The sequence below is a fragment of the Astatotilapia calliptera genome, chromosome 23 (genome assembly GCF_964374335.1).
Source record: "Astatotilapia calliptera chromosome 23, fAstCal68.1, whole genome shotgun sequence".
NCBI classification, from domain to species: Eukaryota; Metazoa; Chordata; class Actinopteri; order Cichliformes; family Cichlidae; genus Astatotilapia; species Astatotilapia calliptera.
Window position 1 is genome coordinate 27877192 of NC_137443.1, and position 19972 is coordinate 27897163.

Genomic DNA, 19972 nt, shown 5'->3' on the forward strand with positions numbered 1-19972 from the left:
GAAGGCCTGGCTAAAAATGACTACTACTAATAATATAATAATAATAATAATAATTTTCAGTTTTCCAAAACGCCACAAGCTACAAAATGTTCAGGATTAAATAAAATAAATAAATTACATGTGAAAACAACAACAAAACAACAACAAACAAGAACTTATAGTTGTTTACTTTTTTCATACCAAGCTTGATGTCCAAACTTTGACTTAATTAGCAAAAAAGAAGCAACATCTGTCAGATATTCAAATATTAAAAGTATAGAAAAAAAACTTTTTTTAGACAAAAGGTGCATTTTTTAAAATCTCATTTTTAAAAACCACAGCCTCTTCTTTTTAACATCTATTAAATATTTTGCTTTTTTTTTTTTTTTTTTTTTTGCTGCATTACTGAGACCTATGGCTATTTCACCAGGAAAAATTAGCCTTTTTTGGATAGATTATATTTCTAACAGTGACACAGAAGAGTCTATTGATAAGAACCCAAACCCAGGGTAAAGTGGTTCAGTGAAGGCACCACAGAAAAAGGTGTACAGGTGAATCTGTGAATCAGGCAAGACTGCGTAGAAAGCCAGAGTGCCTTCAGTCCAGTCTAAATATACTCCCACTCTTTCAGAGGCAGAGGACAGAGGAGCAAGGAGAACTGTTTTTATATTATTGTGCCAGGCGTAGATGTTTTTATCATTGAACTCTAAATTCCATGATTTCTCATTCCATCCAAGCCTGCTGCCATCTAGAGCTCCCCTCCTTCTGACGCTTTTGTAAGTTGCTCCAATATCAACACCTCCTTTCCACTCCACCTCCCAGTAACAGCGGCCTGTCAGACCCGTTGTACAGAGCAGCTGGTAGCACCAGTCGAATCTGTCCGGGTGTTCAGGATATGGCTGCTTCTCTGGTGACAGTCTTACTTTTCTGTTATTCTCAAACAGGACAACATTTTTGTGGGCTGTGTTTGGGTCCAGTGTTAGTTCACATGCATCTAAGGAATACACAGAGAGGAAAGGGTGAAATACAGCAGTAAGTCTGAAGGTTTTAAATCAAACCAGAAATATAGTGTTACATCTTATATACTTACACTTCCTCAGACCAGATTTCAGCCTCTGAAGACCACTGTGGTCCTCGCTGGAAGGGGAAAATCAAAGTCAGACCAGACTGGAGTCCTTTAGCATTTCTACAGTTCCTGTACTCCAATGTACATCATACCTGAGGGAGTCCAGTCTCCAGTTTGGATCCTTCAGTCCCACAGATCGTAGCTTTACTCCCAACTCATCTGGATGGTTATAACTGAGGTCAAGTTCTTTCAGATAGGAGGGGTTGGACCTCAGAGCTGACGCCAAAGACGTACAGCCATCTGCCGTGATCAAACAGCCTGACAATCTGCAAGAGTGCAAAACTGAAGTGATCCATCCACCTAAAACTAATATATAATTTGCATGATAATTGGTGCAGATGGTCATATGCAAGTGAGACAGTGTAAAGTACCTCTCAAGTGTCTTTCAAAGCAAAAAAGTAATTCCTCAGGTACAGCAGCTAGTTTTAAAAATGGTCTTGTTCAAGATTTGCAAAAGAAACAGAAATGTGCTCATAAGAATCTGCACTCAGTCTGTCCACCACAACTATGAATTCATTAGTCTGACTTCAGACAAAAAAAAAGCCCTCTCTTGCTTTGTACACTATGCTATCTGAGAAGTTAAATGAAAATGTTTGCACTTTCATAACTGTGGCTGTTTGTGCATACTGTTTAGTGAAGATGTTTTATTTATTTATTTATTTTTTGCTTTTTTTTTCTGTTGTGTAGGTTTAGGTTTTTATTAATTATTTAGTTTTATTGACTCTGCAGCAGTTTTAAATGTAGCTCTTAAGGGTTATTTTCATTGTAGTTTATAACCTTTGTCTTATGGAGATGGAGTGTGTGTGCAAACACAACATTAGTTCAGTTTTATTTACATTATGCCAATTCACAATAACAGTCACCACAAGTTGTTTTTTTTATATTGCAAGGTAAAGACCTTACAATATTAGGATGAAGCCCCAGCCACCAGTTGATCCCCTATGAACAAGCACTTGGCAACAGTGGAAAGAAAAAAATCCTTTTAACTTGAAGAAACTGCTAGCCAGGGTTTAGGAAGGGGCAACCATCCTGACAGCAAATCGTCTACTAGGAAAAAAATGGGTCCCCTTGTCACAGTTGGCTGCCTGTCCAGTCTTTTCACAATGACCCTTACGGTGCAACACATATTCCTCAGATGCATACCCAAACGTTTGTAGTCTACAGTGTGGGCTCCTCAGTCCAGCAGAAAGCAGTTTTACTCCTGAATCTCGTAGGTCATTGTTACTCAAATCCAGGTGTCTCAGACTGCAAGAGTCAGAGCTGAGGACCAGTGAGATATATTGACCACATTTCTCTGTGAGATTTGTGTGATTCAACCTGAAAAATTAAGAATGTTTCTCCATGTAATTTCTGTGATCCATTTACCTTTGACTTTCATTATCATAATGAACAAAATATGTGTGTGTGTGTGTGTGTGTATATATATATATATATATATATATATATATATATATATATATATATATATATGAAGCTTAAACATATTTAAACTATGGTACAAACCAAGCCAAATTAAAGGATATTAGAAGTCTCAAGCATTGGCATATTTATAAACACCAAAGATTAAGTCAGAAACTCTGTAATTAAAATTAATTAAGTGATGTTAAAACAATAAACAGCACTAAAATAAAATTAAAATGTTTGGCTAAGTTAGTGTAAAAATGTGACCTCACCTCAGAGTTTCCAGTCTACAGTGTGGACTTGTCAGCCCAGTAGACAAAAGCTTGATGCCCGAATCCCACAGGTGGTTCTTACTTAAGTCCAGCTCTCTTAGACTGGTAGACTTTGACATCAGAACGTCACAAGTTCTTTCTGATAACCTGCAGCCACTCAGGCTAAAGGATTAGATTCAGTAAATGTGCGATTTGGATTATATATATATATATATATATATATATATATTTATTAGGGGTGCAACGATATTCGTATCGATATTGAACCGTTCGATACAGTGCTTTCGGTTCGGTACGCATATGTATCGAACAATACAACATTTGTAATTTATTTTATCAATTTTCCTTCTGACGATGCTGTCTGTGTTGAGCGCTCAGTGAATCTGTGTTCGACTACTCCGCCTAGGCTGCACTGTCGAGCGCAGATCCACTGAGCGCTCAACACAGACAGCATAGTCAGAAGGAAGAGAGCAGGGCAAGCTAGCGAGACAGAAGTTAAGCTCTACTTGCAACAGGCAAATTGAACCTCATTCAGATCTGGCGTTTGGAATTATTTTGGTTTTCATGTGACGTATGACCCTGAAGGTAAGCGAGTCATGGACTAAAGTAAAACAGTATGTTGGATGTGCCATGCAATGCTCAATTACATTGGTGTGAACTAGTGTGTTAGCGCAGTTAGCTCGTTAACGTGTTTGCCGTCTAGCCCCATGCACGGAGCGATCGGCGGTAGCTCGTTAATGGAGATTTGCCGTGTTGTGGCGTTAAGGTCATTTCAACGAGATTAACCTGAAAGCACTAGTGGGAACACAACGAATATGACTGCACATTTACGCCGACATCATCCTAGTGCAAAGACAAAAACAACGAGCATGCTACTAACTTTAGCCGAGTCATTTAGACAGCTGTTAGCACATGATTCTCCTTATGCTGCTGAGAATATAGCCCAGAAGAAGCGGATAGTATAGCTTTTATTTTGGAAAGAGCCATTTCTCTGTAATAAACTCTCTTTTCCAAAGATGAGCGATTCCTCAATCAGATACAGGGCTTGCAATATCGCTAGCCCGACGTCCTGGAGCTAGCGATTTTTTTCAGTCGGGCTACCAAAATCTTTCTCTTCCCTGCCCGTCGGGCTATTGTAGGAAAAATATATGTCAATGCTTTTGCATTCTTTCAGAAATGTAGCTGGGTAATTATGTCATTGGCATCGGTGAGCCACTGTCAATATGTGACATATTGAAGTCGCGTTTGAATTTGCGCTTGTTTTTTTGCTTTCACTTTGCAATCGTGCGAACTGTGTATAGAGAGCGTGATGATAATTTGTGCACCAATTCCTCTGACATCGTCTTATTAATCGTTAGCTTACTATGCAAACATGACAAGTGAAATCTCCCACAGCTTAAACATGTGAGAGGTTGATCGCGCAGAGAATCGCTGAGCTTATGTGAGTGAGCGTGTAAAAGCATTTCAGTTCTGCTGAGCCAAATAAGACAGGTCAGGGTGAAGAAGTGACAGCCAAAGAAAAGCTTACCACAAAACGGAGAAGTTATGACAAATCAGACTATAAGGCAAAAAGAAAGTGCAGCTTTATGGTTTCATGGACAAAAGAATTTCTGTGGCTGCAATATGATGAGCTAAATAACCGGGGCTGCACATAAGTGGTCCACAGGTGCGCATTCGCTGTCAAAATAAAAAACACGCACAAGGGTTAGGGTTAAATTTAAAAACTGTACTTTTGAGTTAAAATATATATTTATAATTTTAATAAATGACAAATTAAAAATGCATGAACATTTTTTTGTATCGAAAAAATATCGAACCGTGACACCAAAGTATCGAACCGAACCGTGAATTTTGTGTATCGTTGCACCCCTAATATATATATATATATATATATATATGGAACATTTAAATATGTAGGATTAAGGTATAAACCATTCTACTACCATTTAGGTATAAAGCATGGCAGAAGAGATTAGAAAACTTTAAAATGTCAGTAACTGTTATAAACAGTAGAACAGAGTGTACCATGACATAAAAATAACTTTCTATATCCATCGCACTGATATAGCTTTTTCATTTAGGTGCACCTACAAAAAAAGATTGACACAAATTTTGCTCAAATTAAAAGTAACAAATAACCAAAACCGACATTATGTATAGAAAGTATTAGAGTTTACAAGTTAAAATCTGACCTGAGAGTTTTCAGGATGCAGTACGGACTATGCAGTCCTGCAGACAAAAATGTCACTCCGGAATCCTGCAGATCATTGTTACTGAGGTCCAGATCTCTCAGACTTGAATACTGGGAGCTAAGAATTGTTGAGATGTCATTGCAGCATTTCTCTGTGAGGTTGGTTTGAGTTAACCTAACAAATGAGATACAGGTCTTTAACGTGTATACTTTAGAGCATTGTAGACTATGTTTTTAAAAAGGTCAATTTTATAGAAACTTGCAGTATCCATAATCAAATACAAACAAAAAGTTCTCTGTACCAGGTTAGCTGTTTTATTTATGAATAAGCATCTTATAAATAAGAAACATTTTACCAAAGGACAAAGCATTTGCAATTACATCTAACGTCACAGTTGCAGAATCAAGGTAGCCAAATATGTCTTAACCTGACCTCACCTTAGAGTTTGGAGTTGACAGTGTGGACTTCCAAGTCCCTCACAGAGCAGTTTTACTCCTGAGCTCTGCAGGTCATTGTCACTCAAGTCCAGCACTCTCAGACTAGACACCTTTGTGCATAAAGCTGATGATAACCCTTGACAGCATTGCTCTGTGAGACCAGTTCGACTCAATCTGATAAAATAAAAAAATACATCTTAAAATGTTTTTAGACCAAACATTTATGGGATGTGATACAGTGGCGTAGGAAACGTGTTTTGTGTAGGCCAAGAGAGTTTGATGGAAGTTGCCATCACACTGTCTCTATCATCACATCTCTTGAATAAAAAAAAAAGCCAATGGGATTTTTAAAAAGAGATTACTTTTAAAAGAGATTATTTTTAAAAAGAAATTACTTTTGGATGATTCTGCAAAATAAGTTCTGCAGGACATGTTTTGGAAATTTACATCTGTTTTTAAAGATAAATTTGATTATGTTGATTGTAATGTTGAACAAAATATGCAATTTTTAATGATCTCTGAAACATAAATTCCAAGTAATAAAATACAAATTTCAGGCTACAAATGAATAATATCAAGTTGTGTGACTTGAACATCATCGATACGCTTCTGTAAATGAAGTAATGATGCTAATTATCCCCCAAAACTGGAAATGTCTGAATTAGGTACTTGCTAGCAAACACCTTCTCAGGGACACTTGAAATCTTTATAATTCTGTTGTAGAACACAAGTCTGAAGGTTAGCCACAGATTTTATTATAAGCATGTAACCAAAAACTAATTTTAAAAAACCTAATGACTTTAAGATTCAAATGTAAAACTTTAACATAAGTCATAATCCAACCGGAGAGTTTCCAGTCTGCAGTGCTGATTTCCCTGTTCAGAGAAGAGCATCACTCCTGAATCCTTCAGGCTGTTGTTGCTCAGGTCCAGCTCTCTCAGATTAGAGGAGGTGAGAATGAAAAACAGCGTATCATGACTTTTCTCTGACAGATTACAACCAATCAGCCTGTAGAAGAATTTAAATCAGTGCACAAATTAAAAACAAAACACAACATACAGAATTATTTTAAATATCACACCACAGATTATTAATTGCTATGTAAAATAGGATATCCCGACCTGAGTGTTTCCAGTCTACAGTTTGGACCTTTTAGCCCAGCAGAGAGTTGTTTCAGTCCAGAGCTCTGCAGATTGTTGTAACTCAAGTCCAATTCTCTCAAACGAGAAGTCTGTAGAACTAATGACAGCTCTTGACAGCATTTCTCCGTGAGATTGTTTTGGCTCAACCTGGTAATAAGATGAATATAAACATGTTTTGTTTAGACATTTACCATTTCTGTTCAATTTTTAGCAGTTTCAGCAGAAACGACTGTGAAAATTTGCCCAAAATGTGTTGATCAAACCTTAGCTTTTCTAGGCTACACTGTGGATTTTTCAGTCCAGAAGACACCAACTTCAGTCCTGAGTCCTGCAGGTTGTTGTTTGTCAAATCAACATCTCTTAGAGTGGAAGACTGAGCGCTAAAAACTGAGGCCAAACCTTCACAGCATCTCTCTGTCAGATTACAGCCACTCAACCTACGTTTATTATTCATACAAAAGGGAGCAATGTTAATCACAACAAAAAAATCTACTGATATCTGCCAAAATGTATTATTATATGTTGGCCAGATACGTAGTTATTAAATGCATGTTCATGTGGTCACCATTAAGAAACTACTGAAAGTAATTATGGTATTAAATTCAGGTTTTAAGTACCCAAGTAAACAGCTCTGTATTTTCAGTGTGTTATTTCAGATCCTGCGTAAATTATATAAAAAATTTCCTTCTCATATAGAGGATGCATCGTTCATAGCTTTTAAATCACAGCTAGAACATTTAGAAAATAATGCATGCAGATCTAGTGCATTAAATAGCCCAAAAACGTTCCTAAAAACTACAGCAAAATTTAAGATACAGAAACTCTGGAACAAAGACTCAAAATCTCATGGTAATTAAAATGAGCATTTCTCCAAAACAAAACAACCAGACTACTTAGAAAGAATCAGGAACATTGATCAATAATGGAATTTTGCTGAAGCTGTAATTGTATCAACTGCCAGTATGTCATTAAACTCATCAGAAATAGTGAAAATATAGTTATTAATGAAGTTGAATGATTTCATATTTTTGTTTTACTTTCTTTCTGTATTTACACATCCCATGATTTCCTTTTTTAAGCTTTTCTCTTTTAGCTTTCTCTTTGTTTAATCTATTTTTATTTTTTAAACATATACATGCATTGATTTCTAAGTAAATTATAATTTCCTGACTTACTTTATTTTCAGCAGATTAAGCTAAATGCAGTAGTTCTTTAGCAGTTGTTTCCCATTTTTCAGGAAACTTACAGAGATTTGTTGGAGGCTTTGACCACAGGCAGCAGCCTCAGAAGACCTTCATCAGAAGCAGAGTATTTCTTCAGGTCGAACATGTCCAGGTCTTCTTCTGATGACAGTAAGATGAAGACCAGAGCTGACCACTGAGCAGGAGACAGTTCATCTGGGGAAAGGGTTCCTGAATTCAGATACTGTTGGATCTCCTCAACCAGAGAATGGTCATTCAGCTCATTCAGACAGTGGAACAGGTTAATGCTTCTCTCTGGTGACAAACTCCTCCTGATCACACTCTTTATATACTCAATTGTTTCCTGCTTCCCAAGAGAGATATTTCCTTTCTGTGTCACCAACCCACCAAGAAGTGTGAGATTTGTTGGCAGGGAAAGACCCAGAAGGAAGCGGAGAAACAAGTCCAGGTGTCCATTGGGACTCTGTACAGCCATGTCCACAGCACTTTGGAAAAGGTATGATAGCTTAGATTTGTCCCTGAATAAATTTGACCACCAAGTTTCAGACTGAAACAGATTCACGCCAAAGTTTGTCAAAGTCAGAAAGACATAAAGAGCAGCTAGAAACTCCTGAACGCTCAGATGGACAAAGCAAAACACTTTCTCCTGGTGCAGCCCCCTCTCCTCTTTAAAGATCTGTGTGAACAATCCTGAGTACACCGAGGCCACTCTGAGATCAATGCCAGATTCTGTCAGGTCTGATTCATAGAAGATCAGGTGACCTTTCTGCAGCTGCTCATATGCTAGTTTTCCCAATGACAAAACCATTTCCCTGCTCCCTGGATTCCAGTGTGGATCCACCTCAGCTCCAATGCAATACTTGATGCTCCACAGTTTTGCTTGAACCACCAGGAAGTAGATGTACATTTCAGTCAAGGTCTTAGGCAGCTCTCCTCCTGCTCTGGTTTTCAGCACATCCTCCAAAACTGTAGCAGTGATCCAGCAGAATACAGGGATGTGGCACATGATGTACAGGCTTCGCGAAGTCTTTATGTGAGAGATGATCCTGCTGGCTTGCTCCTCTTCTCCAAATCTCTTTCTGAAGTACTCCTCCTTTTGTAGGTCAGTGAACCCTCTGACCTCTGTCACCATGTCAACATATCCAGGTGGAATCTGATTGGCTGCTGCAGGTCGTGTGGTTATCCATAGCCGAGCAGAAGGAAGCAGGTTCCCACAGATGAGGTTTGTCAGCAGAACATCCACTGAAGTGGGCTGTCGAGCATCAGTCAGGATCTTATTGTTTTGGAAGTCCAGAGGAAGTCGACACTCATCCAGGCCATCAAAGATCAACACAACCTGTAATTCCTCAAAGCTGCAGAGTCCCACTTCTTTGGCTTCAGTAAAGAAATGATGAAAAAGTTTCACCAAACTGAAATTTGTACCCTTCAGCAGGTTCAGCTCTCTGAAGGTGAATGGAAATGTGAACTGGATGTCCTGGTTAGCTTTGTCCTCAGCCCAGTCCAGAGTGAACTTCTGTGTCAAGACTGTTTTCCCAATGCCAGCCACTCCCTTTGTCAGCACTGTTCTACATGCCTGATCTTTACCTGATGAGGCTTTAAAGATGTCCTCACATGTGATCGTTCTTTCTGGTCTGGCCGGTTTCCTCACAGCGGTTTCAATCTGTCTGATCTCGTGTTCATTGCTGACCTCTCCAGTCCCTTCTTCTGTTATGTAGAGCTCTGTGTAGATGTCATTCAAAAAAGTTGGGTTTCGCGTTTTAGCTGTCCCCTCAAACAAGCACTGGAATTTCCTTTTTAAACTAAATTTAAGTTTACGCTGACATACTGCAGGGGATTCTGCATAAACACACAAAAACAACATATAAAATTATCCCTCACAAGTAAAGTTAGAAATAATGTTAAAGTTTAGGTTGCTGACAATTTTGAAAACTAAAACCACAGATACTTTTACAAAAGGTTGTTGTAGCTTCTATGTGTGAAATATGAAGCCAATGCTGAACCTGTATTCTTTCCAACAAAGAACAAACTTGCAATTAATCAATGAAAAACATGCAAAGACCTAAACTCTGCAACTTTTGCACTTTTTACTGTCTTCAGCTTTGAAACCTGTGTGACTGAGATCTTAGCCATGTACAAAAAAAAATCCAAAAATAAGATCTGGTTTTGTCAAATCTATATTTTCAAAATAGTGTAAGTTTAAAAAAATATACAAACAAATAAAAATTACAGGATTATGGCCATAGTCACTGTCCCCATTGTTACCTGTGGTTTCATAACACCAAGATGGCCACAGTCAAAACATTTAGCTTGAAGCACTAGCAGTAAACTGACAATCAGTCAGTGATGACGAATGGGCTTCAAGTACATAATAAACTCGTTAATCTGTTATACCTGCATTAACTGCTCAATGTGGAGTTTAAAGGGCATCTTTATACTGTATATTTGTTTCCTTTTTCTCATTGTCTTCCTTCCTCACATACCATCCATTAAAATGCAGCTGTAAAATGTTCTTACTGCTCTGCAGAGAATCAGCCAGGTTCTCGTGGTTTATTCTTCTCAGGAAGTGCAGTGCGATGTTTTGAAATGCCTCTCTGCTGCTCCTCATGCCCTCATTCATATCGGTGTCCATTTCTCCATCTGAACACTTTGATTTTAAAAGCCTTTGCATTCGCTTCAACTCGTCTTTCACAAAAGTGAAAATACTCTCCTCAAGCAACTGAAAAATTATATAAAAAGATGAAACATATACTGTGACTAAAAAACCAAACCAAACAAATCAAAAACTGCTGAGACTTTGCTAAGTGCACACTGAGACAAATTTACCTTAAATATTGAGTCTATGTCTGTTTGATGGTCCTCCACACATGAAGCACTATGAACCTCTGAGATGTCCTGATACAGTCTGTGAATAAAAATGAAACACACTACACTAAAAAAATTCTCTTTTTGATAAAGAATGACAATCTATTTTACTGGAAAACTGTTTTTCAGCATGTTGCCACTTCAAGATCATTCTCAACATGGTTCTCTTGTTGCACAAAATAAATCCAATAATTCATAAATAAAGTGCAGAAATTGGTAGAAAAACTGTGTAAATTATAAGTTATAAAGTAGTTTTTTTTTTTTAATTAATAAAATTTGTAATAAACATGCAAAGTCGCAAAAAAGCCCCCCATCATTACTAAAGTTTACATTGCGGGGTTCCACAGGCTCAATACTTGGTTCACTGCCATTTTAGGGTTTTATTGAATACGCAATGAAATGCCAGATTGGATGGATTGCAAAGATCTTCAATGTATTTTCAGTAAGTGCCACATAAAATATATGTATATATGGCTACCAATGATATGGCAGCCATAATAATGATAAACATATGTAACTAGCAAGTTACCTCAACAGTTTTGTTATTGATAAGGGGCCACCACAGCAGGTAGCTCCACATATTAAGTCTGGCAGATTTTGTGATTCTTGCTCTTCCTAAGGAAGCCTACAAGGGATTTTTCCCAGAGAATTAACTCATTAACTCATTGGCCCAGTTTTCCAACAATTTTCAGTGTACACAAAGTGTTTTAACGTGTACCAGTATTAGGTTTATGACAGTTTTAGGGTTTCAGTATGTTGCCACAAGTCATTTTGACGTGCAGTCTAGAGGAAACGTCACAGTCCTGATAATAATAGAATGAATAAAGAATAATGAAATGAAAAAAATGTGTTAAAAGTTTAGACTGCAACATAAAATCATTACTACTTACATACTTTGCTCCTTAACAGACTTGATGTGATGTTAATAAACTGAGGTTATATAGTGACACGCTAACTCACTCTGTGCCAGAAGTCTGCTTTCTGTTAAAAGCAAGAGGTGGCTCCTTGGAGTGGTCACTCATGACCGAATCACAGCTGGATACAGGACAACCAGGCCTCACCTCCCCAGTCCTGGCAGAGAAACACCAGACAAAAGCATTATTGTTATTATATCTGCCAAAAAACAGTTTAATAAATGCAAGTGTAGCAGATACTGCAGTGGACTAACTCTTTTCCAGAAGATTGTTGTCTATTAAAAGCAAGAGGTGACTCCTTTGAATGATTGGTCTTGATTGAAACAGAGCTTGGTGCAGTTGATGTAGTCTGCTGCCGCTCCTGGCTTCAAAACAAGAGAGTTGTTAGTCTCACTAGTCATGTAGGAAAACCTGGACATATCTGAGCAAGATTCCTATGTCTTGAGTCTACTATTGTTCGCGTTGCTGACACAACTGCAGTGCTGCGTTTACTCATTCTCTCTTTTTCTTTTTTTCCCCCCCTTTCTTGCCAGTCCTGTTTGGCTCTTTTGCCATCAGAATTATTGTCTAAAGGCGAAGACAGATGCCCAACAGATTTACTTTACCAAATGGACCATCCCAGCCTTGCTGTAATGGTCTATTTGATTCACCTTTTATTGTTTATTTTATTTTATTTTCACTTGCTAAATACGGGACAGATTTGATTGGGGAAAAGAAAGGGGAGAAAGAAAGAGGGAAAGAAAAACAGCGGGGAAGAGGGATGGGGATAAAGGGCAAAAAACAAAAACCAACAAAATAAGCAGACAAAAAATACATATATCAATCACCTGGATCACCTGTTGAGAAAGAAAAAAGAGAAAACAAGCAGAAGAAAAAAAAAAGAGCAACATAATAAACAACATCATGATGATCTATGGGAATATATATCGTAAGCACATATGGACACAGACATACAGGCACACACAGATACAAACATCCATTCCCACCCTCATGCTCTCATATGCAAATACTCAGCACTCACCCAAAGTGGAAACAGACATAAAGAGACACTGTACACACGATCACACTCCCCAAGTGTATTCTATACCCCAGGTCTAGGTACCCTTGCCCATGGAGGGGGAAACTGCACCCAGACCCAGGTAGTGTTACCCTTTTCCCTGGGGTGGAGAGAAGCAGACTGTCCCGACTCGGCAGCAGCAGGGAGGCCCCACATTCCAGACCCCAATCGGACGGCCAACTCCTCCTCCTAGCCCCCCGCTCCAGCAGGCTGCAGAGAACGGGGGTGTGTGAAGATTCCAAACCTCCCTCCGCCCGCTCATATGTAGTGTTGATGCATGTGTGTTCTAAGATGCATTTAAAACCCAGGAGGGCATGGAGCTACCTGCCAGAGAGCAGCAGGTAAGCGCATAGCCCCTCCTGATAGCTCTCAATGTCTGCATGTATTTAAAATTGAGAGGTAGGCAACGACACCAGGGGTGAGGTTGGATTCCGTATAGCTTGCCCACCCCCAAGATACTATATGTATGTGTTATGAGAGTGTGAGTAATGTGAATGTCTATGTTGTGAGATAAAATTGAGGCACAGGCAGTCAGAGGGGGACAGAGAGGGGGATGCATCCCCTGCACCCTGGTGACACACCTTTACCCCAAGGCCCTGCATGTGTGGGTGATTGTGGTGGAGTGGGAAGAGGGAGGCAGCTGGAGATGGTGAGGGAAGGAAGGGAGAGGCAAGTGACCCCTCCCTGGGGCCAGCTCCCCCGCTGACCCCAGTAGGCACCCCCACACTCTGCAACCCGCCATGGAAAGGGGGCCCAGGCCCATCCGGACCGGGGCCCAGTTCGGCAGCGCCGCCTGGCCCCACAGAGCCCGGGACAGCCCACCCGACCCCACCACAGAGAAAACTGCACCCACCCTGTCATCCACTTGGGGCGATCGTGGCTCAAGAGTTGGGCGTTCGCCTTGTAATCGGAAGGTGGTTGGTTCGAGCTTGGACAGTCTCGGTCGTTGTGTCCTTGGGCAAGACACTTCACCCGTTGCCTACTGGTGGTGGTCAGAGGCCCCGGTGGCGCCAGTGTCCGGCAGCCTCGCCTCTGTCAGTGCGCCCCAGGGTGGCTGTGGCTACAATGTAGCTTGCCATCACCAGTGTGTGAATGTGTGTGTGAATGGGTGGATGACTGGATATGTAAAGCGCTTTGGGGTCCTTAGGGACTAGTAAAGCGCTATATAAATACAGGCCATTTACCATTTACCACTCATCTTCCAGACTACACAAGACAATCGACGCCCAGGCTGAGGTCTTCCTCCACCTCTCCTGTATCTCCCCCTCCTGCAGAGTGAGTTCCTGAAGAGAGGAGACCTCCTGCAAGATGTAACAGCCTCCCCCACCAGTTTAAGAGCCCCCCAGGTGGCTCGATGCACTGGCGGCACCCTGCGCCAGGGCTGGGCCCCCATGCACCCACCCACCCACAACCCCGGCAACACACCAACCAGGACCCAAGCCCCCGAGGCCCAGCCAGGGCCCCAGCCCAGAGACGGAGCACCCCCAGAACCCCACGCCCGTCCCGGACCCACCCAGGGGCAGCCAGGCTACAAGGTCAGTAACCCACGTCCGTCAGTACAGACCCTCCCCTAGCCCCGCTGCACGGAGCCACGAGGAAACCGTCACCTAAGAGCCAACAGAGCCCCTAATAGGCCATGACCGTTACCCCGGGTTGAGCCCCCCAAGGAAGATGCTCCTGGGGAATCCCCCAACGCCCCAAGCCTGTCCCTACCCCCACACCAATCACAACAGCAAAGGTGGGACCAAACTATGACCCCCCACCCCCACTAGGTGATGGAGCTGATCAAAGGAGCCCAGAGCAATTGATCTGATGTGGTGGCAGAGGCTGTATCAAGACTAATGTAATCTAATAGGTAATTTCTATATTGGTTATAATTAAGATTATTTTTATTTTTCCAGTTCATGAGGACTGTTTTCTTGGCAATGCATAGGGCAGTGAAAACCATATGGGCGATATTCTTTTCTGAAGTGACATTATCTAAGCTGCCCAACTAGGGCTGCTCAATTAATCGAATTTTAATCACGATTACGATCTGGGCTTTCAACGATCATTAAAAATGACTGAGCCGATTATTAGCCCCTCCCTCATTTATCCGCGACACCTTAAAGGCCGTCTGTGAAAATATTGTCGGGCATAAACCGGTCCGTGGCGCAAAAAAGGTTGGAGACCGCTGATTAAGAGGACCCGAGGGAAGCTCGGAAAGCTAAGCAGAAGTTATTTGGAGAGTGACTGCCGTTGGTTGAAAAGAGTTTAAAAAAAAAAAAAACTTCAGTGGTGTTGCACACTATTTTATATTATTTTTTAAAGTCATTGTTAACCCTTTAAAGCCGGTCAGAGCAGCACGCTCCGTTTTGCGTAACTATTTTTAAATCCCTGTAGAACCTGAACCGTGTAAGCTAGCGCAATAATTTGTTTTGCATATGAAACCGGAGGAGTTGTACTTACATCTGATGCCATCAGCTTGTCCTCGGTCACGGTTTCGTTCCACATATAGCTTTGCAAAAATTGCATAAAAAGCGCTTGCAGGAACAAAAACATAATATTCCAGAAACACGCTTTGCCGTTCCTATCAGCTGTTTGTAACACTTCCCACAGTAAAATGATGCACATGCTGTTTTCTTTGCAAATTTGCATCATAGGATTGTTTTTTGTTTTTCCTGCAGTATATAAAAATTGGTGTATCTCCAAAATAAAACTATGAAGACACTCAAAATAAATTTCCTGTGGTGGGAAACTATTTTTTTGCAACTTTATTGTATTTAAAGTTTTGAGGGATAAACCTCTTAAATTTCTCCAAGTAGAAATATATGTAAACAAAACAAAAGCGATTTTCAAATTTTTTTTGTAGTTTATTGCACTTTTTTGCAATTTATGTAATTACTATGGACTTAATGCATACATATTATTAAAATATGGGCTATAACAGTTGTATTGATGTATAGCAACTTGAAATGCTCCCACAAATGGCACTACAGCATGTAAAAAAATAATATAAGCTCTGGTGGACTTGGTTCTATAGTAGGTCTTAAAGGGTTAAATAAATATCGTCAAATAATCGTGATCTCAATTTCAGTGAAAATAATCGTGATTATCATTTTTGCCATAATCGAGCAGCCCTATGCCCAACAAACACACTAAAGGGACTTCGATAAGTCTTCACATATCTCGCGCGAAAACTTCTGAACTGGTGGACAGAACCAAAGAGCGTGGACATGATTGTCCGGTGAATTGGTTTGGCAGTGTGAGCAGTTGTTGGTAGACGTAATGTCATGAACTGGCTGTGTGGCAGGCAGGAAATAGGACCCAAACGCAAACTCATGGGAAAACAGGACTGAACTCAAAATGCAGCTTTATTGCTGACAAAAGATGACAAAAGATAACAGCGATACAAAATAACATGAAACTAAACTGGGAAGTACTAAGGAACGGACTTACAAGGAAACACACGGAGGGGCACACAGTCATGAGGGAGAACGCGACACAGAACTGAGGGAGACGCAGACATAAATACACAGAGAGTTAACGAGGGAAGTGGGAGCACACGGGGAACACAGGTGACACTGATAATCATAACAAGACACGGCAGGAGTGAACGCAACACTGACGGGAGACGGACAACGTAAAAAAGGAAGTACACAGAGGTTCAGACAGGAGGAGAGAGAGCACAGGGAGAACACAGACATAACGGGCTGGGGAAAACATGGAATAAAACACAAGGAGAGACGAGGGCTCACAGATACACAGGGGCACACAGGAGGTAACCAAATAAGGAACATCTTTAACAGAACCTAGGAACCACGGCATAAGGAACAAAATACAAAAATACAAGAAAACTAAGAATGCTGGGCCAATATGGCCCAGGATCATGACACGTAAAGCCCATCTTGAACATCCGATGACCTGTATAGTGTACTCTATGTAGTATTTTGTATTGAATTAATTGAAGACTGGGATTTCTAATTAAATGAAAGGTTTTTAAGCAAATCTGAGACCAGAAGTTTTGGTCTAAGTTAACTGATAAATCCGCTTCCCATTTTGCAATAGGAAGTGATATTGATTCATCCGTTTTAGAAAGCATTCTGTATATTTTGGAAAGTAATTTTGGGGTTTTAAGAATAAGAAATTGAACCACACTTGGTGGTGTTTGTAGTTCAACTTGACCCAGTTTAAATTTCTTTTTTACTATGGATTTAATTTACTCATTCTCAGTCATTCACAGCTCACTGACAATAGTGCTGGCAAATTATTCAGCAGGATCAAGTTTTCGGGGATACAGATAACTGACAGCCTCTTAATACGTCAGTACTGGTTGAAAAGGGCTGACCGGCATCTGCACATCAGGCACTGCAGCAGATCGTCTTCACTGTGTCTATATGCCTAAATACATTGAGTTGCTGCCATGTGATTGGTTAATAAGATACAAGTTAATAAGCAGTTTAACAGGTGTACCTAAGGATGTGGCCAGTGAGTGTGTAAGTGTCAGAAACACAAGTAACTTACCTCTGAGCTTCAGTGGGCCCACAAAGTTCCCCTGGTGTAGTGTTTTTAGAGGGAAGGATCCCATCATTTTTCCCTTCTACAAGATCCATGGTGGAGCTCATATCTTTATACAAAATACACCCAACTTACAAAACATCTGAGACTAAAGATTGCTTTCTAGAACACGTCAAGGATATTGTTAAATTCAACACATATTTTCAAAGTGTTGTCAGAGCTTCCAATATTAATTATATTTCCTCAAAAGAAGCAAATACCTTTTAAATTCTTATCCATCAAATCATCAGTATTTTCTGTGATGTCTGTAAAGGAGAAACAGAACATGGAGTTTGTTGTTTATTATTATTTTATTATTAAGACCCTGCATATATTGGACTTGCACATATGTTTTCCACACTCACTGAAATGGCAGCACAGATTACTTTTTATGAATGATGACCCCCACCCCCTCTTCTGATCTCTATTTTAATTTTAGTTAATTTAATCTTAGTTAGCTCACAATAAATGGATTCTAATTTATTGTTAGATTATTTTCTTGCTCGGTGTTAAGCTCTTAATATATTCACACTTATATAGTGCTACTGGCCACTCAAAGTGTCCCTAAGTTTTACAATACTTACTACTTCCTCATGACTATTTATACTACACCAAAGTGTATCTATATTAGAAATACTGAGTAGAAAAAACGTGTTTTACTTTATTATTACTCCCCAAAACTAATTACAACTAAATGTGAAATTAAGCCTGAAGAGTTTGTATTAAGGATACTTTGTCTTGTGGGGCACCTTGTCTTGACTGAGGTACATCAAAGTGAACACAAGCTCGTTAACAATTACCTTAGTATTGTCGCATTTATGATATGTACGATTTATACAAATCGAAAGTTTGTGTTACAAACTGTTTATGCTGTAAAAAGTAATTTGGATTAACGTTTGTGACAGGCTGCTTATACATGTGATGTTTTTAAATGCTTTTTACTTATAATTCTTGTACTAATGTCGAGGGCTGCAGCTATCGATTATTCCATCGATTAATTGAGTAATCAGATAAGAATGAGTTTTGTCTTATTAATGAGCAATATTAAATAAACAAAAGGGGAAAAAAACCACAGGTCTTTCAATATCAACTGCTCATTTCCATTATAAAATTGCAATATTTAAAATCTCTAACAACAACAATAACAACTAAACCCTTTAATTTTATGCACATGTCTTTTGAAATCTATTTTTTGTAGTTCTTTCCAGTTCTTTTTCTACATATTTTAGTAGAACTTCTGGAGGCTTACTGCAGATTTGTGTAAAGCAAGCGGAAGTGGATGAAGACTCTGGCTCCAGAGTGTTTTTAGTCGCAAATGTAGGCAACGGCGCGCTACAGAGCCGTGTGTTAAACGAAGCATCGAAGCAAAGAATTTGTGTCGAGTTTTTTGGCTGTACTGTCTCCAACAGGGTCAGGAGATGCTGCACTTCACTTGTTCTGACCTAAATGCATTTTAAAGAGAGAAAATAAGATTTTACAGTACCTTTTCATGGTGACAGTAACGCTCCAAGCTCACTGAGAAAATCCACCATTGAAAGAAGTGCACAAATCCCACTATCACGCCCAGGCGTGAGTCACACCAGGGCGTGTGACAAAGGTAGAATAAACGTAACGCTCCCTGGGCTTTTTCCTTGCAGGCAGTCAGTGCCTCTGCTCTGATTCGGAAGCATTATAAAGCCATAACTAGTAACCATAGGTGTTAAAAATAAAGACATAACATTTTGCGTAAGCTTTAGTTATACCAGTACGTTTCCATAAAGCTGCAAATCTGATAAGGAAGCATGCCTGAAGTCGCAGCTCAGGGCAAACAAACACACATCACAGGCTGAGGATGAATCACAAAGATAAACTTGGACCTCAATGAAGCTTCAAGTTTCACTCTGACTGGAGAAAAAACTGTGACATGATGAACAAATAAAACCTTTAGTGATGTTAAAATGGACTTTTTACCATAAAACAGGGGCCTCTGCACACTTCTTCACTCTGCACTGCTTCTTTTGAGAAGCCTGATTCCTGGCTTTTCTCTTCTGCATTTTGCTTAGTGAATAAAAATAACAGCCTATATTTGGCAATCCTGCCTCTGCACTCAGAGAAACTTCCTCTTTCTTAGTTTTTTCTCCCCTCAAACTGCAGTCGTTGCTTTGTTTTGCTCAACACTTTGTACAGTTTTTGCTTCTCTTTTCTCACCTTTCTAAGAGCTGCAAATGATGAGTTCACTGTAAGTTCATTTAACTGCTTGCATTTTAGCCTTAGCAGGATTTTTCCAAGGCAACTTTATAATACATGAGGTTTCATGTGAGTAATTAACTTAATGGAGAAGCAAATCAGTACAACAGGTACCAACAAGACTGGAGAATAGAAGGATGTTTGTGTTCACAGGATTTTTACCATGGGAACGGGTAATTAGGGTTAATTCAGTCTTGGATTTAAGATCCTCCTTATGACTGCAAAAACTTGTTTGAACATCATCACATAAGCTTTGCTGATTGTCAGAGTAATTTTAGTAAAATCAGTTCATTCTGCCTGGCAGCTTCATATTTAACATCATTTGTCCGATATATCCAGTCTCCCTCCTCTGCACATGTTCACACCATGTCAGCGCCGCTTCTATTCCTTTGTCTCTAAACCACCTCAACGTAAGTGTCCCTGTGATGTACTCATTTCTAGCTTATCCTCGTCTCTCCTAATAAAGACCCTGCCAGCTCCATCACATGAAATACAATACAATATACAAAAAGCAATTAGATATACAACCAAAACACACAGTGGAAATACAAACATTAAATCATACTAAGTTTAAAGTGATCACAAATCTGCTTTGAGACATTGTTGAGAAATGCCTTCAAAGTCTT

At 39.8% G+C, this 19972-nt stretch overlaps 1 protein-coding gene across 4 annotated transcripts; it reads right to left on the reverse strand.

The window, feature by feature from the left end:
- Positions 1 to 149: 149 nt before the first annotated feature.
- Positions 150 to 18710, reverse strand: LOC113016582 (NACHT, LRR and PYD domains-containing protein 3-like). Of its 4 annotated transcripts, XM_026159484.2 has the most exons (18): positions 18604 to 18710; positions 17342 to 17386; positions 17088 to 17190; positions 11782 to 11892; positions 11574 to 11684; positions 10575 to 10653; positions 10266 to 10467; positions 7796 to 9587; positions 6813 to 6986; positions 6529 to 6696; positions 6251 to 6415; positions 5408 to 5581; positions 4971 to 5144; positions 2779 to 2940; positions 2249 to 2422; positions 1198 to 1371; positions 1070 to 1116; positions 150 to 973 (listed from the first exon to the last, which is right to left on the reverse strand). In XM_026159484.2, exons 2-18 carry the CDS (start codon positions 17358 to 17360, stop codon positions 435 to 437), a joined length of 4368 nt encoding a protein of 1455 aa, XP_026015269.1. In that variant the 5' UTR covers positions 17361 to 17386; positions 18604 to 18710; the 3' UTR covers positions 150 to 434. The 4 variants fall into 4 exon arrangements, with proteins under 4 accessions (XP_026015269.1, XP_026015270.1, XP_026015268.1 ...); XM_026159485.2 differs by lacking the exon at positions 18604 to 18710 and having other exon boundaries at positions 7796 to 9470; positions 17342 to 17494; XM_026159483.2 differs by lacking the exon at positions 18604 to 18710 and having other exon boundaries at positions 17342 to 17494.
- Between the last annotated feature and the right edge of the window lie 1262 nt (positions 18711 to 19972).

Coding starts and splice junctions, on each gene's coding strand:
- LOC113016582 (XM_026159483.2), bottom strand. CDS start 17,408: ATGTTCTGTTTCTCCTTTACAGACATCACAGAAAATACTGATGATTTG. Junction 6,697..6,812: donor TGTAGCCTAGAAAAGCTAAG/GTTTGATCAACA, acceptor TCTTATTACCAG/GTTGAGCCAAAACAATCTCA. Junction 974..1,069: donor GAAATCTGGTCTGAGGAAGT/GTAAGTATATAA, acceptor TGTATTCCTTAG/ATGCATGTGAACTAACACTG.